The following is a 16,440-nucleotide window of genomic DNA, read 5'->3' on the forward strand; positions in this document are numbered from 1 at the left end:
AAGAGAAAAATGAACAGGAGGAATTGCAGTGGGGAAGGACTTCTTCCATGTATTCGATTATCTCTGTTTCCCACCAGAAGGCCTCTTATATTAGTATATACCTCAGGCAAATACTACGCCTGAGAGGTGGGTTTTTACGAAGGCCCCTCTTCTTGGAATGTGCTTATCTTTAGGAACAATTCTTGTGATGCCCTGGATGTTTCTCCTGTCCCAACTTCTTTCATACTGAATATAGTTCTTCAGTCTGTTCAGTGACTTATGCGACTTTTAAATACATGCTCTGAAATTTGGAACGTTTATACCTTGCCATTGCAAAATACTTAATCTTCTAAATTGCTCTCACATATTTACTTAGATACACAACAACCCGGCAATCCCAACGATGTGGTAAAACACCTTTACTTTTAATTAAAAATGAATCTGACTTTTCGTTTGGCGGTTAGCATTTCCCCTCTCTTCCTGGAAGGTTTTTTTTTCTTCTTTATTTTCTTTCTCTCTTTGCACATGTTGATCCTTTTGAAAAATGAATGTTTGCCAAATCTAGTCTGAGTTGGAAGGGAAGGTGGGGGGGAGGGTGGATATGAGAAGTTCTGACCAAGAATGCTAGCAACTGATTTCCAGTCTAGAGGTAGGCTCTGTGCCTGGTGAAGCAATTAAATTACAATTACACTGATTGATATTATAAATCAGACTTTGGGAAAATGAGTTTGGGGGATTTGTGACACCTAGACTCATTTTTATTTTTATTTTTCTGTTGGATCTTAGGGAAAAAAGTCAGCACGTGTGGAAGATAAGAATTGTTTCTTCCTCAAGGGTAACCAATTTTTACTTGTAACTCTATGCTGTGCTCTAGAGACAGGAAGCGAATTCATAACCTTGATCATTGCTTCTAAAATGTAGAGAGAAAAACTGTAGTATCCTTTATCTGGGATATGTTTAACAAATGCAGAGGAGAAATGGAGAAATTTTTTTATCTCCAAGTAATTGATTTGGATCTGCACCAATGGCCAAAAAATTCTTAGTTTGGTTTGTATATGAAATCAACAGTTTCAAAAATTTTAGTGGTTTCAACCATTTCTTACTGAAACGGTATTCTTTCACCTCCTTTCAACCTGCCCTACTGCTATTCAAGGGATAACGATGCTATAGACATATTCCATGTATGTCAGTATTTGGGTCTGCTACTGTGGTATTCTACCTGGCTATTAATAAAGTATTTTCAGTAGGGCAAATATTCAACAGTGTCATCAAGTTTGCAGTGAGTTTGTATAAGAAAAATTATGCAGACAATAAGATTCCACAAGCCCTTTTCATATCTTGCCTTCACCAATAAATTGTAGATTTATGAGAAACATGGCTTTGCTTTAGACACTCAGAGGAAATATTTAAAAAGAAATTAAATAAGAAACTGGGCGCCTCTAGGTAGAGTAAAGGAAAAACATTAAAATTTCATAATAGTTTGAGAATTTGCTCGATAAATCTGCAACTGGTATCAGAATGCTATCCCAGACAATGAAAGTACTGTGAGCCCTAAGGTTAAGGGAGAGCTTGAAAGGAAAATTATAGCTGCACAAAAACGTTGTAGACTTCCAAATTTTAAAGGCATTAAACATTAAGGATAAACACCTACTTTGCTCATTTCCCTGGATTAAGTATGGTTTTAGAAAGGTGTGCACTTTCCCCATTATACCCATCAGATTTTAAAAACACAAATTTCAATCTGCATGTAGTCATGAAGAATATTTGACTTGTGTTTATTTGCATGGGTCAAGGCAAATCAAAGTACTGAGTACAACTTATGGGAAATATCTAATTTGTAAGTCAGTTTACATTTCAACTGAAAAGACTTGAAAGTTGAGAATCATGACACCATATCTTAGGCTATTTTTATTTCAAATGCACCGAGTTAACAAGAGAAATATGAATACACTTTTCTGCTTAAAATTTTGATGTTTAAAGATCATTATACCTGGGCTATCTCATCACCATTATGGAATTATTATAACTACTGCTTTGGGAGCTAGAATATATTTACTGGTGGTGAATTCTCTACTGTATTTTATTCTAAAGAGATCTGGCTGTCATTAACAAACAACAAATTAACCTCAATTTATGACGCTTCCTTTTATTTTTCAAGAAGTAAGCTTTAATAACTTATAAAAACTAGAAATAACCTCAAATACAGAACGGAGACATCTCATGTTAATTCAGCCACAACCTGAGACTTAATATAGAAGTGTATTAAATGTGTCCTATTAAAAGAAAGATCTGAAAGGGTCCTCTATAAAATTGGTGACCAAATTTCCAGTCTGCCGCTTGAAAACTGGCTTTTTCCCCCGCAGAACTTATATGCTCCATGCATCACTGTGCTGTGTCAGATGCGTGCCTATAAAATTGCGAAAATGAAGTCTTTTCTGGTAGCAAAGGGGTTAAGTTCTTTTTGCTTTACCAGTTTCAAATTACAATGAGAAGCCTCTTCTTTCCCAGCAGGGTTGTGCTTACATTACTCTTTAGATCTCCCTTGAAGAGGGCTGGTATATTTGTGTCTGCTGGAGGTGGAATTAACAGTAAGAAGGAGAAAGAGAGTGAAGGGACTTTCAGGAAGGTTTGCAAGTAAATTCAGGAAAACACATTGACTTGAATAGTACAACCTTGAGTCTTGTTTTACACTAAGACGACACAAAAGATGTTAAAGTTATCACCAAGCTGCCGGACAAATATATATTCCAACACCAAGGTGCAGATCAGCATAGATCTGTGATTCAGAAGTCAGGATTTGTCTTGGAAAGAGCTCAAGGGTTGAGAAGAACTCAAGAGCAAGTGAAGATCACTTTGGGAACTACAGTTTATTAGAAGATCAACTTCCGTTCATTCAAATACCAAAGGCCTGATTATCATATATTGATATAGGAATGCATAGGTCATCTGATCAAATAATATTAGCCGTCTTCTGCTCTATCCATGCAGCAAAAACTCTTAACAACTGTGGATAACTGGAAATCTGAGTTTCAGCTTTCTTAGAAATAACTACTCTTGACATATTCCAATATATTAAAAATAGGGCAGGAAAATCAATGAGGATGTGTGTTCAGAAATGTCACTGTCATGAAGAATAGGTAAATTTGTTTTTCAGCTACTGGGGAAATATACCTCCTAAGAACTTAGATTTTTTTGTTTTTGTTTTTGGTAAGAGGACAAGAACGACTAAAAAATATCAACTTTTGCTTTTGGACAAAAATGCATCTGACTGTATTTTTATTTAGGGGTATTGTGGGTTTCCTCTGGAGCTGCTGGGTTCTAGTGGGTTCTGCGAAAGGAAGTTTGGGAGACAATCATGTTCACTCCAGTTTTATTTATAGACGACTACGGAACCACGAAAGACGGGAAATACAGAGGGAAATTCTTTCTATCTTGGGTTTGCCTCACAGACCCAGACCATTTTCACCTGGAAAACAAGCTTCCTCTGCACCTCTCTTTATGCTGGACCTGTACAACGCCATGGCCAGTGAGGAGAGCCCCGAGGAGCCGGAGTACTCTGTGAGGGCATCCCTGGCAGCAGAGACCAGGGGAGCCAGGAAGGGCTCCCCAGCCTCTCCCAACGGATACCCTCGCCGCATCCAGTTGTCTCGAACGACTCCCCTGACCACCCAGAGTCCTCCTCTAGCCAGCCTACATGATGCCAACTTTCTGAATGATGCTGACATGGTCATGAGCTTTGTCAATTTAGGTATGTTGTTCGTTTATTTGTTAATCTATGTTATTGCAAAGTGGACGTTTTCCTAATGGTAAAGTAGCTGCTTGGTAGGTGGTCATGTTTATATATAGTCATTTTCTATAACTCTCCTCTCCAGCTTCTGTTTCCTTTCTTTCATTGACATAAAATAAGATTTTGCCTTAGGCAACAAAGTCATATGTGTGTGTATATATATATATATATATATATATATATATATATATATGATATAAAAAGCTAAAATTAAACACATGGTTTGGGTAAATTTGGGTCTTTTCACATCTTGTTAAAATTTCAACTTTGCTTAAGTGTATGAATAAACAGGCAATAGTTAAAAAAAAGGAGAATTTATGAGGATAGCTAAGCTATAGACAGAATAATAGTCATAGTAATAATAATAATGATGATGATGATGATGCAAGTATTTACAGATGGAAAAGTAAAAGCGACATTCTAGACCATTTTTTGGTTAGTAATTTAAAAGACATATAAGTGTAATTTATATGCCACTTAAGAACTCTCATTTTAGTGAGGAAACTACTGTGAAAATATTGATGTGAAATTAATTAAGTTTAAATAATATTGTAAAAGGTTACTATCAAAGACTTTCAGGGATAGATTCTGAAATCCTGTGAAAAATATTTTGGAAAAGAAGTTTCAATCTAACATTTTTTAACTGTAATGATTAAAATATATTATACTTCTTTGACTTTTTTCAGAGGCAAGAGAAATGTAAAACATGCTATGATGTTTTACCTATACAGAACTTTCCTTGTCATTTAAGATAAACAAATTTCAATTGAAAAATTCTTTAATTAGCAGTATGGTTAGAGAATAATTTTAAAAATTATGTTTTAGTGCTGATACTGATGATACCTAAAAAATTGATATTGACAATATCAAATGATAAGTTAGTGCCCGGTATTTCATCTTGCAATAATATTAAACAGTCACCACTTTAAAATGATTTTACAGGGGCTGTAATTTTCTTTAAATTTTTCGGTAGTGACTGAAGGTGAAAATTTACTATCTTTAAACATTCAAAAAAAACTACATAGAGTGTATTTATTTTTGAAGACAAAACTTAATCAATAAATTTAATCAATTTTAATGTTAGAACTTTTAAAACTTTTAAAAGTGCAATCTGCTTGGACTTAAAATTGACATTTTTTATTACACACCTAATTTAAAACTCCCTCAAATAATATCTCAAAAAATATTCTTTGAAAAGTCAGATAGCAACAAATCTTAATAACACATGATGCTTTTATAATATGTGTTGCTTAATATGCCCTGATCATTTGCTCTGAGCAATCCTAGCAGGAAGGATAAGGTGCCTAATAAATCATATGTTTCACGTTACAGGAGACAAAGCTCTCATTATAAGTTTTAGTAAGTCATCATTGGTTGCCTTAATCGGGTGTCATGGGGGCCTTTTCTTCTACATGTAATTAACAGGTTCCTTTGGAACTTTCAAGCCATTAAAATATATCTTAATTCTAAATTAGTCTGATTGCTTTTTCTTCATGAGTGGCATGCAAATGTGACTCATGGTATGTTTGAATTTGTAGCAATTTCTCAAGCTTATTCATTAATTTAAATTAGTTTTAATATTTTCATAGAAAAAATGAAATTTAGCATGATTTACATATTCATAAAATAAATCACTGAAAAAATCAGTTCAGGTCATCTAAAATCTGACAGGAAAGAATGTGTTTTGTTATGTACTTTATAAAACAATAGCTCAGTCATGAATCTTTTCTAATAATATATTAAAATTGAATACTTTGATCATTCACAAGAGAGTGTATTTGTTTTTTCAGAAAAGAATGAAGTATGATTTTTGAACCCATGCACCATTGTTCTTTATAAATCTACATAGAATAAGAAAGCCAAAACCAATAATAAACAGTTTTATTCAAGGACTTTTAGGACCATTTTTGTCATTAAAGAATCGTTATATTTTTAAATCGGTAGACTTTTGGTTATTTGTTTGGATTATAATAACAAAGCAGTTTATTAACTATACCGTGAAATATAATTATTCATTTTACACTAGAGAAACAATACTGGATATAAGCTTCAGAAAATTTTTATTTATTTATATATTCTTATCATGCTTAACTTGCTGAGTAGTGATTTATCTTCAATAATAGACCATATTGTTTTCTCCTTATTTAATAATTCCAAACGAAATGTCTCACATGAAATTACTGACAAATTGATTGTGATACTAAGTGAGTTTTTCCTAGTAGTCTCTGAGGAAAATTGACCCACAGTTTTATTTTATTATCTTTAGACCGTGCCTTCTAATATATCCAAAGCTTATAGTCAATCACTACTTACAAAAAAGCTTTAACTTCTATATTTCTTCTATAATAAAATAGGTCAAAGTATACTTAGAAAAGGTAAGAGTGTAATATCATTATTAACGGTGCTAAGAATTTCAGTGCTTCTTACTGTAAAATTCATTAACCAATATTATCGGAAACTTTTTTCACTTTCTGTAAGACTCAAGAGGATTTTATTTTATTGTTTTAGTATCTTAAAAGATATGTATATAGTAGAAATTGAGGGCAAATGATCAAATTAGCAAGAGGCAAGGGATTTGTACTGAGGAAGTCACCTGATATTTAAAAATGTGAAAAGAATCTGTTGACATTTCCCATAACAAGTTGAATTATATAAAATGGATCTGGTAGCATCCTTGTTATTAATGCCTGCTGTGTCATTTTCAAGTCAAATAATGGATTTTCTACAATTATCTTGTCATTCAGAAAGACATTTTTTCCAACATAAGTTTTGCTCACCAAGAACAATTAAATTTAATTCAAACCCTGAATCATAATTAACAAAATATCTATCTTTTAAAATTTCAGATGAGATTAGTTTTATGTTCATAAGCAAAAAATAGAGTAGAATTTACCAGAAGAAAAAATAAAATGTGAATAAATTGCCTCAAGGCCAATGTAAACAACTAAACATGAAACCAAACACATTATTCTGACCTTTAAATTATTTTAGTGACTTGTTCACTTTGAAGAAACAAATATTAATTATTAATTGTGTGAAGAGAAACTTTCTGCCTTATTTTATTCATTATTCTTAGGCCAACTTTTGTCAGTCTCAGTCTATAGCTTTTACAGATTGACTTCTCTGCTTTCTCCCTAAAACTAAGGAATATCAGTGGAATTTTGCTTAGTTATTCCACACTATTTAGTTAGTAACAAAAATATCTTTCTGTTAAATTTTTTCTTTTTCAAAAATGTTAAGGGTTAGTTTATATATCAAATATCTTTGCAAATTAAAAGAATGATTAGGTAAGCTGCTTGCAATATTTAAGCATATCTCTAGTTTACATAAACAAGTAGTGTATTTCTAAGATCTTTTAGTTAGAAACGAATTTGATTACTTGGTGATCATAAAATTAAAATGACATAACATTGTAAATGTTTTAGAGGAAATTACAAAAATCAGTCAACATAGGAAATTCACTTTTGTATTATTCTTTGTCAACATGTATTTCCCTGATAAAGAACTTTGGGTTTATTAATGGGCTTTGATCAGTTGGTTTGGAGTCAAATACTCAGATACAGTTCAAGAATGTATATTCATTCTGAAGCATAAAAGTATAAAAATGTGATGCTTACATTTTTTCATGTTTCATGACAACATATTTAACATGTTAAGGTATGAAATAGAAAAAAATGCTTAAACCCTTCTCCCCTACTTCCCCAAATCATTAAACTCCCTTGGTATTGGAAGAAAAAAAAATGCTTATGCCCTCAGTTGACAGCTTTGAAAGACATCTTTGATATTTATTGTTGGTTTTGGCTGACTCAAGTGCCCAGTGGAGAGGAATTTATACACAGATCTACCTAAAGATGCCTATCTATGTAGTCTCTCCAACAGGGTTATTAACACTTGTGTAACGTAAACACACCTATAAACACACACACAAATTTTTTTTTTGAGGAAAGGGGGATGGGATGGAAGGAAAGATGATCTAAAGCCATTATAGTACATATTCATGGATTATGCCTGGAATCACAAACGGTAATACTGGGTAAAAGAATCATTCTTTACAACTTTTCACTTTTGAAGAGAAAAGAAGTCACTGAGGGCGGAGACCTTTTTCTCTCTTCTTCATCAACCCTTGGCATTCATGAACGCACCCCAGGGGGATTCTCGTTCTTCTCTAAAGCTATGTCCTTGCTGATTGATGGGCATGGCTGCAGAGATAGTTATAATCATAGTTTAAATAGAAGTTTTTTGCACGTTTGAATGGTCACTCACAAATCACTAGTTTTAGAAGTTTAATCAGAAGTCATGGCCAGAGAGAAGGTATGATAACACCTGTAGAAGGGCTTGGGGCTGCTCACCCACCATCTCCAGTTCCTTCCTTTTCATTCTTCCATTTTTGCAATATCACCTCTCTCTCTCCTCCCCATCTCCTGCCCCTCCCATTTGTTGGCCTTTCCTCTGTAGTTCTAGGGCCTCTCCAGCTTCAGGCTTTCTTGGCATCCCTCTCCTGACTGCCCCCACCCTTCCTGGGGTCTGCCTTTGGTCCTTGTTTCTTCGTGGCTAAAGGCTTAGATGAGCTGAAAATCAATTTGTCACAGCTCCATCATTGAGGTACAGTCTCCTGTTTTCTCTCTGTTGAGAAGGAAAAGGTTATGATGGGCCCATTGCAGCCTCCACCCATCAGGAGAAAAGCTCCCCAGGGCATCAGAACCTCTCTGGCTGTTGCATCCCCTTTAACTGTTTCTCTACCATGCCTTTTATCTTTGCCTCCTCACCTCTCCCCCAGGATCCCATGGACTGAATTTAATTGTTTTTGCCATTCCTATTTTATAACAGTATTAAAATTTAAAAGGGGAAATTTAAGGACAAGTTAAAAAAAAAAGGGAAAAACGCACCACTGAACAAAAATAACACTAATCAAAAATGCGATCCATTTTTGGTTTATAAAACCCATTGGCTAATAGAATTTTTATGGAATACTCATGGCACGTCTGTAAAGAAATGAGGATTTCCTTTGTTAAGTTGAAGAGAGATGTTGAGAGAGCATAAAGAGATCAAGAGTAACGGTTGGAGACAGAGAACAATGAGGATGAGATGGAGAGAGTAAAAGTATTTTTTAAAGCCCTGGAAAGGAGGAAAATGAATGGAATGAGTGTTAGGGGCCGTCTCTGGGCCTCGCAGGTGGAGGCTGTGGGGAAACCCTCTGTCTACCTCATCCTGACACTGCTGCTAGTACCACATCCCCAGCCATATCGGCTCCAGGGGAAATCCTTTCATCCTTCCGGACTGAAACACCGAAGCGGGGCAAAGAGAGGGGGCGCTCTCAGTGTGTGTGTACAAGGAGCACACAGACGGGCTACTCACATTTACAGTCATAAATAACGTAGTGACTCAGCTTGAAAAAAACATAGGTTAAAGGAAGAGGCTTCCCTGATGCAGAGAGGGGCTGAGATCAGAGGAGCAACTGAAAGGCTGGGAGGGAAACAATGCATCCCTTGTTCTAGGGAATATTTATGAGTGCTTCTTTGCACCTTCAGTTCATATTTTATTGGCTGGGCTGTGGGGTTTTCCCATTTGCTCATCTCTTAAAATAATACCCTTGGCTAAGATATCCCTTAAAATACACCAGTCAGCCCTGACAACTGGCTCATTTATTTGGGGGGAGAAGGAAGCTGTTGTGATGTTGATGTCTAATGGGAATGTTTAAGATCCAGTCATGGAGCTTAAAATTATGACACTGTGATAAAAATCATAGTGGGAGAATTCACCTGCCTTTTTTGGAGATGTTTACAAGAATCTACTTAACTAAGTAGTAACCCCAGGTTTGTACGAGTCTTATCTAAACGGCTGTGATAAAATGATAATCTAATAAGGTAGAATCAAAATCTGTTAAAGTGTACAATGTTTAAAATGAGTAAAAAATGTCATTTGTAGATTTGTAAGAAGGTTCTTTAGAGGTTTTGGGAGAAAGGGAAATAACAATAAACCTTCATAACCAAAGAAAGTACATATCTACATTTGGAAGGCAGTGAATTACATACACATTATACAAAACATAGAAACCCAGACCTCGTGTAATGTTAAATTATTTGATCGGTATAGAAATGAAACAAAGGTTTAATTATTTTATAATTATTTTATAATTTCTAAGATGATGAAGATCCCTGCCTTTACGATGATGTGTCCTTTCATTTTACTTTTCATAAACAATGGAGTCTTGGGGCTTGCCTTACAAAAACAACCCTGCGTTTTAGAAATAAATACATCTAATTATATTATCTCTTACATATTGTGTTTATTTAACTTCTTTCTGGAAGTAAATAACAATTTTATTGTTCTTGTGGTTTAACAGCTTTCCTTAAGTTGTTTGCAATAAAGAAAATAGTTTAAAGAGGTTAGATGCAAATCTCACTTAGATTTTATGCAGGCATATGAAACATGTCAACATCAAAAGATTTATTAACATTTACAGACCCCTTCAGCTATGCTGTCCTGATATGAGAAATTCAATATTATTTGTTGCACACAGATTTCCTGTCCTCAGTGAAACTTTGCTATTAGCCTTCCTATAGAGGGAGAGGCAGTCTATTTTCAGAATTCTGAGTCCATGGCATATTACTGCTCAAACGGCTTTAAGATTTAATTATAAATGAAACCTAATTGCAGAGTAGCATAGAAGAAGCCAGCATGCCTGGATTAGGATCCCATAGTCTACACTTTCTTAAAGGGTGACCTTGGGCAAGTTACATCTCACTGTGCCTCTCATTCCTTGCCTAAGAAGTGCTGATGATGATAATACCGCCTTCCTCCTTGGGTACTGAGAGGATTAAATGAGTTAATCACCTACAATTTTAAGAAGAGTATTTGGAACCTAGTGAGACCTCTCGAAATGGCCGTTATTGTTACTGGAATTTCATTTGTGGCCAACATCTGTATCACATTTGCAGGAGCAGCTAAGTAATTCGCAGAGCCCAATGTAAAACAGAAATGTGGGGCCACTTGTTTAAGAGTTATCAAGAATTCCAAGATGGTGGCAGCAGGGTATTAGACCCGATGCAGGACCCTCTTGAGTACATATTTGATGACATGTTACGCTAGCAGGAATCAAGCCCTATTCATCCTTTTCTTATCCCCAGTGGAAAGAGACAACATGCACAAAGTGCATCATTTGAGGAGAGTTTAATTAATGTTATAATATTTCTAATGTTGTAGGTGGGGTTTTCTGGAAAAAAATGGAGATAATGCAGAATGTAGAAAAGCAGGGGAGCCTTCTTTCATGACTCCTAGGATGGGACGGGAGCAGAAACAGTTACCAGAAAGCTTAGAGGAGGACTGTAGAGGGAAGGTACTATGACGGGAACAGTGGCCTTTGTGAGAGTGATGCCAGGCAACCAACACCTATGGACTCAATAGGGAGGGAGGTCAAGCAGTAAATACTCAGACCTTACTTTTCTGCTATCTTTCCCATTGGCTGATCTTCACTGAAAGCCAAGGGCCGTGGAGCCCATTGGATCAGCTCCTGAAAAGTCAGCCTCTCCGTGTAGAGAGCTGAGCAGAGAAACAGGGAGAGTGTATATTGAGACATCAACTGAAGATATTGGGGACAAATGGATAAATGCATATTGAGTGTTTAGTCAACAAGAGTACTAGAATCACTTCAATTTCAGTGCAAGTTACTGATAGGTATGTTAATTCTTGTCCTGGTCAATTTATTGCAAAATTTAAGAGATAATCATAATATAGTGTGAGAACTAATTATGTCACAAGTTGGTGAAGTGGCAAAAACAGGCATGGCATGCTGAAAAAAAATTCTTAAATTGTATCTGGATCAGTAATTTCACATGATACATTAAAACTGTTTTAGAGCAAACTGAAATTAGAAACAAAACCCTCAATACATACAGCAGACTACCATTGCCAATCACAAAACTCAGTAGAGAAAGCACTAGAATATACGCAGATTCATAGGGCAAATATAAAGGGCAATGTGTGTTTTCAATCTCTAGGCCTGTTGATTCTCAATTCTATGTCATTCTTCCTGAAACAACCCGTGACTGTGTGTTAAAGTTTTGTGAATTCTGAGTGGAACCATATAAAATTCTCCACAGTGCATGTTGCAGGTAAAAATCATTTCAGGAGGAGGCAAATTCGGATGATTGTCTTTCTTCTTTGTTACCTTTCCACTCCCCTAGCAGAGTTCCTGTGACTCACAGATGCGGAATTTCACGGGGGAGCAGGTGTGTCTGCTGTTTAGTTCTCATAAATAACCAACCTCTAAGCCTCGAGGCCAGAGCCATTCCCCTACCCTTTAATCCCAGAGGAGCTTTGAGTAGAACATCTTCTTTCCAGTATAAACTGTTCCCCTTCAAAGCTTTGAAGGATGGAAATTTTAACCTGCTTTTACTTCTATAATTATCAAAAGCAGAGGAAGGGTGAGTTCGACTTGGAAATGATGTAGGCTCCTCTGCAAATAACTTTGATGCAGACATTGAAGACTCATTCAGTGAGGAAGAGGTGAAGGTCATCAATTCTATAAGCCTTTCGGTTAATATTTTGTAGATGTTTTCTTTGCTCAGAGTGAGGAGGGGTTATTTGGTTCTCTAACCCTCTCAGGAGCATTTAAGTGTAAGGGTTTTGGAGCCACACTGGTTCGAAAATCAGCTTTGCATTAACACCTGCATATCTTTGAACAAACTAGTTCACTTTGTGGGACTGTTCCCTCATCTGTAAAGTGGAGATCATAATACAGAATTGTAGTTAGGACTTAATAAGGCAAGGGTATAGATCTTTGAGCCAACATGAGCAAAGGATGCAATTAACGATCCCTATTGTTACTATAATTCCTTCTACTAGAGGGAGATCCATGCTGTTCTAATGTTTGAGTTGGTGTTCTACGCCCAGTGCACCAGACATTGTCAGATAATTTTCTATATGAAACTGTGGAACATTATGCACATGACTTTTGCTCCATTCAAAAGAAAATGAACTTGAATTTCAGGGACTCTGTCTTCAAATTGGTCAGTTTATGGGCTCTGCTTCCTCCTTGGGGTGTCCAAGGAAAGGTCAGTTCATGACTGAGCCTTTGGGTAACTGTGGGGCTTCCCTGTGATCACCTGAAGGCAACACTTTCTGTGAGTTGCTGCTGAAAGGTGCTTTTCAATTACTTTTTCTCCCTTTCCTAGAATGAACCCAACATTCTACTTTAGTTCCAGATATTACCTGTACCATTTCCTTGCTTCTTATGGAGAAGGGGAAACTGATGGCAGGCCAAAGTGATAATATAGAATTAGAGAACACGTGGTGGTGAAGGCTGGGCATTCTCTAAAAGATCCTTTTGAAAGACAGGAAGAAAAAAATCTTGAGTTCGAAAGCTTATTTTCAGAAGCCAACTTGTGTTTTTCTTTAGTTTTAATTTTGCAAAAAGTTGATTCATGATGAAAATATAGGTGAATAAACTTCTGAACTCTAAAAGAGGAAAGCCACTCTGTTCAAATAATTATTCAATCCTGGCACTTTTAGTGTTGTCTGTTAATCAGATCATGTTTGAATTTATGATTTTCTAATTTGTAGCTGTTCTCATTACTATTTGTATTATTATTGTTATCATTTTGTTTCTATTTCAAACAATTCAGCCTTAAGCAATTTGACTTTCCTAGAGTATTTCTTTGGGTGTTTCTTTTGTTTTTCAGATGACAGTCAGATCTTTTTATTAATTTTCCTGAATTGCTTCTTGTTATAATATTTTAAAGCAGTGTGGGAATTTATGAGTTTTATCCAAAAAGTCACACAAAAGGCCATTCATGAACTGTGGACCTCTTCTGATTACAGTATCCATATTTAAAGTCATCACATAGACTTATGATATTTCCTAATACGTTGAGTGGGAAAATATGGATTTATTGTTTTTCATTATTTGATAACATGCTAAAGATAAGTCATTACGATGCTCTTTGCTAAAGTTTTCATTGTGGTGAGTGAAGTTCTTAAACTAAAATATGGATTCCAAAATTTATTGACATGTTCAAATCAGCAATTAGGATTTTTTTATTCCATACTGCCATATCAAAAACAGTTAGCATTTTACAGTTATTTACTTGGAGGGAGGATTTATCAGAATTAAGCAAGCTGTTTATCATTGGTTTTTTTGTGTGTATGTGATACATTTAAAGTATATGACATTGTCAAATAATTTTAAATGATAGTATAGTTGTAGCAACAATGACAACAATTAAGTATAATTCCTGTGCCGGGAATTGGACTAAGTAATTTATACGCATTATTTTAGTTAATCTGTGTCTCAGTTTTATGGGTAAATATTTTTCTGTTCCCATTTATTGGTGTGAAAATTGAGACTCATCAGAGGTTAAATAACTAACAAAGGTCACCAACCTGGTAAATGGCAGAATCAGTACTGGGACCACGATCTGTCTGGCTACACATTTTTTTGTTCTTTGTCACTACTCTTTAGCTTAGGTAACCTACTTTTGAAATATATAGACAGCAGTGTAACTTCTAACAACAATAATCATCGTTTTCACTTTTGTACATCACTTTAGCATCCAGCACTCAGGGAAGTGGATATGACCCCACAATACACATCTGTGAGCACTGGAGATCTGAGAGGTCATTCATTCAGTCATTGGTCAAATGGAACTGACTACCTACTATTGGGTCAGGCACTGTGGAAAGACTCTGCCTGTCCCACTGTCAAGATCACAGGGCAAGAGGAGCCAGGTCCAGGCCCAGAGTTCTTGATTCTTGTGCCAGGATTCTTTTGCTCAGTGTCACCAACTTTCAAGAAATCACACAAAAATTCCAGCACCAAGTAAAAAGAAAAGCACTAACAAACATTATCTAAAATAATGTGTTGCTTTGTTGTTGAAATAACCAGGCAGAATTAATATCTTGTGTGCAGAGAAAATAGTTTTCAAACTTAAATTACTTTAAAGACAATTAAAAAAAAAAGCTTCTTACCAGCAAACAGAACCTAAGGAAGCCTGTTAGTCCAAAAAGCATAAGGCAGAGGTAGAACCAATCTTCAGCAAAGCTTAGGGACTCTGAAAGCTGCTGTGTAGCGGGTAGAACTTTACCCATAGGAGATATTTCCCCTAAAATCACTAGGTGATTTTAGGGGAAATATCTCAAAAGAAGTTTCACATTTTACACTGCATGCTTACTGCATGTTCCAGACCTAAGTGTGGCTTAAACATTCATTATTTATTTGTGCTGTACTTAGGAAATAGGGGTAAAGGTCATACAATTTTTCAACTTTAAGTTATTTGATCTGTCTAAATCTTGACCCCAGACCCTAACTTACTTCTTAATTTGTGTGCTAACAAGCTTGTGTTCAGTGTCTCCTTTGTCACTGTACACACTGCACATGATGTGGATTCAGGATATAATGAGTCATTGAAGACACATTTTATCATGTAGGGAATAACAGAGAATTCCAAGAATTGGTATACAGACCTCTTGGATACATGTCTTTGAATCTACTCAGGATCCTGAGCATTAGACCATTATTACTTCAACTTGATTGTTGAGAAACATTGACAAATATTTTACCACTGTTTTACCCTTTACCAACAATCTGCTGTGACCATGAAATGAACTTATACAGCAAAATGTGGATCTAAGTCTCCTGGGGCACCATGCCCCTGACTGGTGTTTACCTGTGAGTTCATATCAACAAACACCAGATCATCAATGTGAAATGATAAAAGAAGCCCTTAAGATTTATAATGATTTCTGCTCTACTGAAATTCACTGTCTTTCACAGCTAACACTTATTTGGTGCTTATAAATTACCAGACAGAGTGCTAATAACATTTCAAGTGCTAACATTTAATTCCCACAAAATTACCCTATTTTACAGATGAGGAAACTGAGATCCAGAGATGTTAAGGCATTGGTCCGAAGTACTACATCTTGTAAGAGGAGGAACTGGATTCAGAATCTAAGCTGCTCCCTGCTGTACTGTGTTGCCTTTGTAGATGCTGTTGGGAAGACTGTTGGTTGGGACATTGTTTGAATTCTATGAAGTTCTACATATTTTCCCAACATTTCCCATATTGGATTTGGAATATTTTTACTTCATTAGTAATGCTTTACATTTTAGGGAAAAAATTTTTCTAGTGATGAACTTACCAAGAGTGTTATCCCTGGAGTTGGGCTCCTCCAGGCCTTCTTCTGAACTGGGATGTTTTGGCCTTCTGAAGGAGGCAAATCCTCATAATACTCACAAGGCAGAGGGAGGCAAGCATTTTGAAGACACCGGTGATGCTGACCTCTGTGCCATGCAACCAGCTGGCCAGTAATGAGGAATGGAAAGGGGATTTGTGTTGATTCCCACCTTCAAGAGACAGACTTGGGATGAACAGGAGTAACGTTTGGCAAACTAGAAAAGAGGTAGAATTTCAAAGTTGCAAAGAGTAATAGGCCTCAAAAACAATGGTTGGAGGTTGGAATAAATAATCGTGAGTTCATTTGGATGCTGGAAAACTACCAAAGTGCTGGCCAGTGTAGAAGGACACATAACAGGGCTGCCCTGCACCTAAGGATGAGTGCCTTGTCACAGCTTTTCTGACCCAAGCCTGGACTGATCAGTGAATGCCATGAGATACCTACTAGACTAGAAGTTTGGGCTACAGGACCATCTACCTACAAGTGAGGAAATTCCTGCT

General features: G+C 36.0%; 1 protein-coding gene across 2 annotated transcripts in view; it reads left to right on the forward strand.

The window, feature by feature from the left end:
• Window positions 1-2,505: 2,505 nt before the first annotated feature.
• BMP5 (bone morphogenetic protein 5) overlaps window positions 2,506-16,440 on the forward strand; it is a 128,346-nt gene continuing 114,411 nt past the window's right edge. The window contains exon 1 of one of the 2 annotated variants that reach the window (XM_007471193.1): window positions 2,506-3,727. In XM_007471193.1, the coding sequence (XP_007471255.1) occupies window positions 3,238-3,727 (490 nt within the window). In that variant the 5' untranslated portion in view covers window positions 2,506-3,237. The remainder of the gene's footprint in view (window positions 3,728-16,440) is intronic. The other variant, XM_007471194.1, reaches the window with a different exon arrangement.

This window comes from Lipotes vexillifer, unplaced genomic scaffold (assembly GCF_000442215.2).
Source record: "Lipotes vexillifer unplaced genomic scaffold, Lipotes_vexillifer_v1.1 scaffold302, whole genome shotgun sequence".
Classification (NCBI taxonomy): Eukaryota; Metazoa; Chordata; class Mammalia; order Artiodactyla; family Lipotidae; genus Lipotes; species Lipotes vexillifer.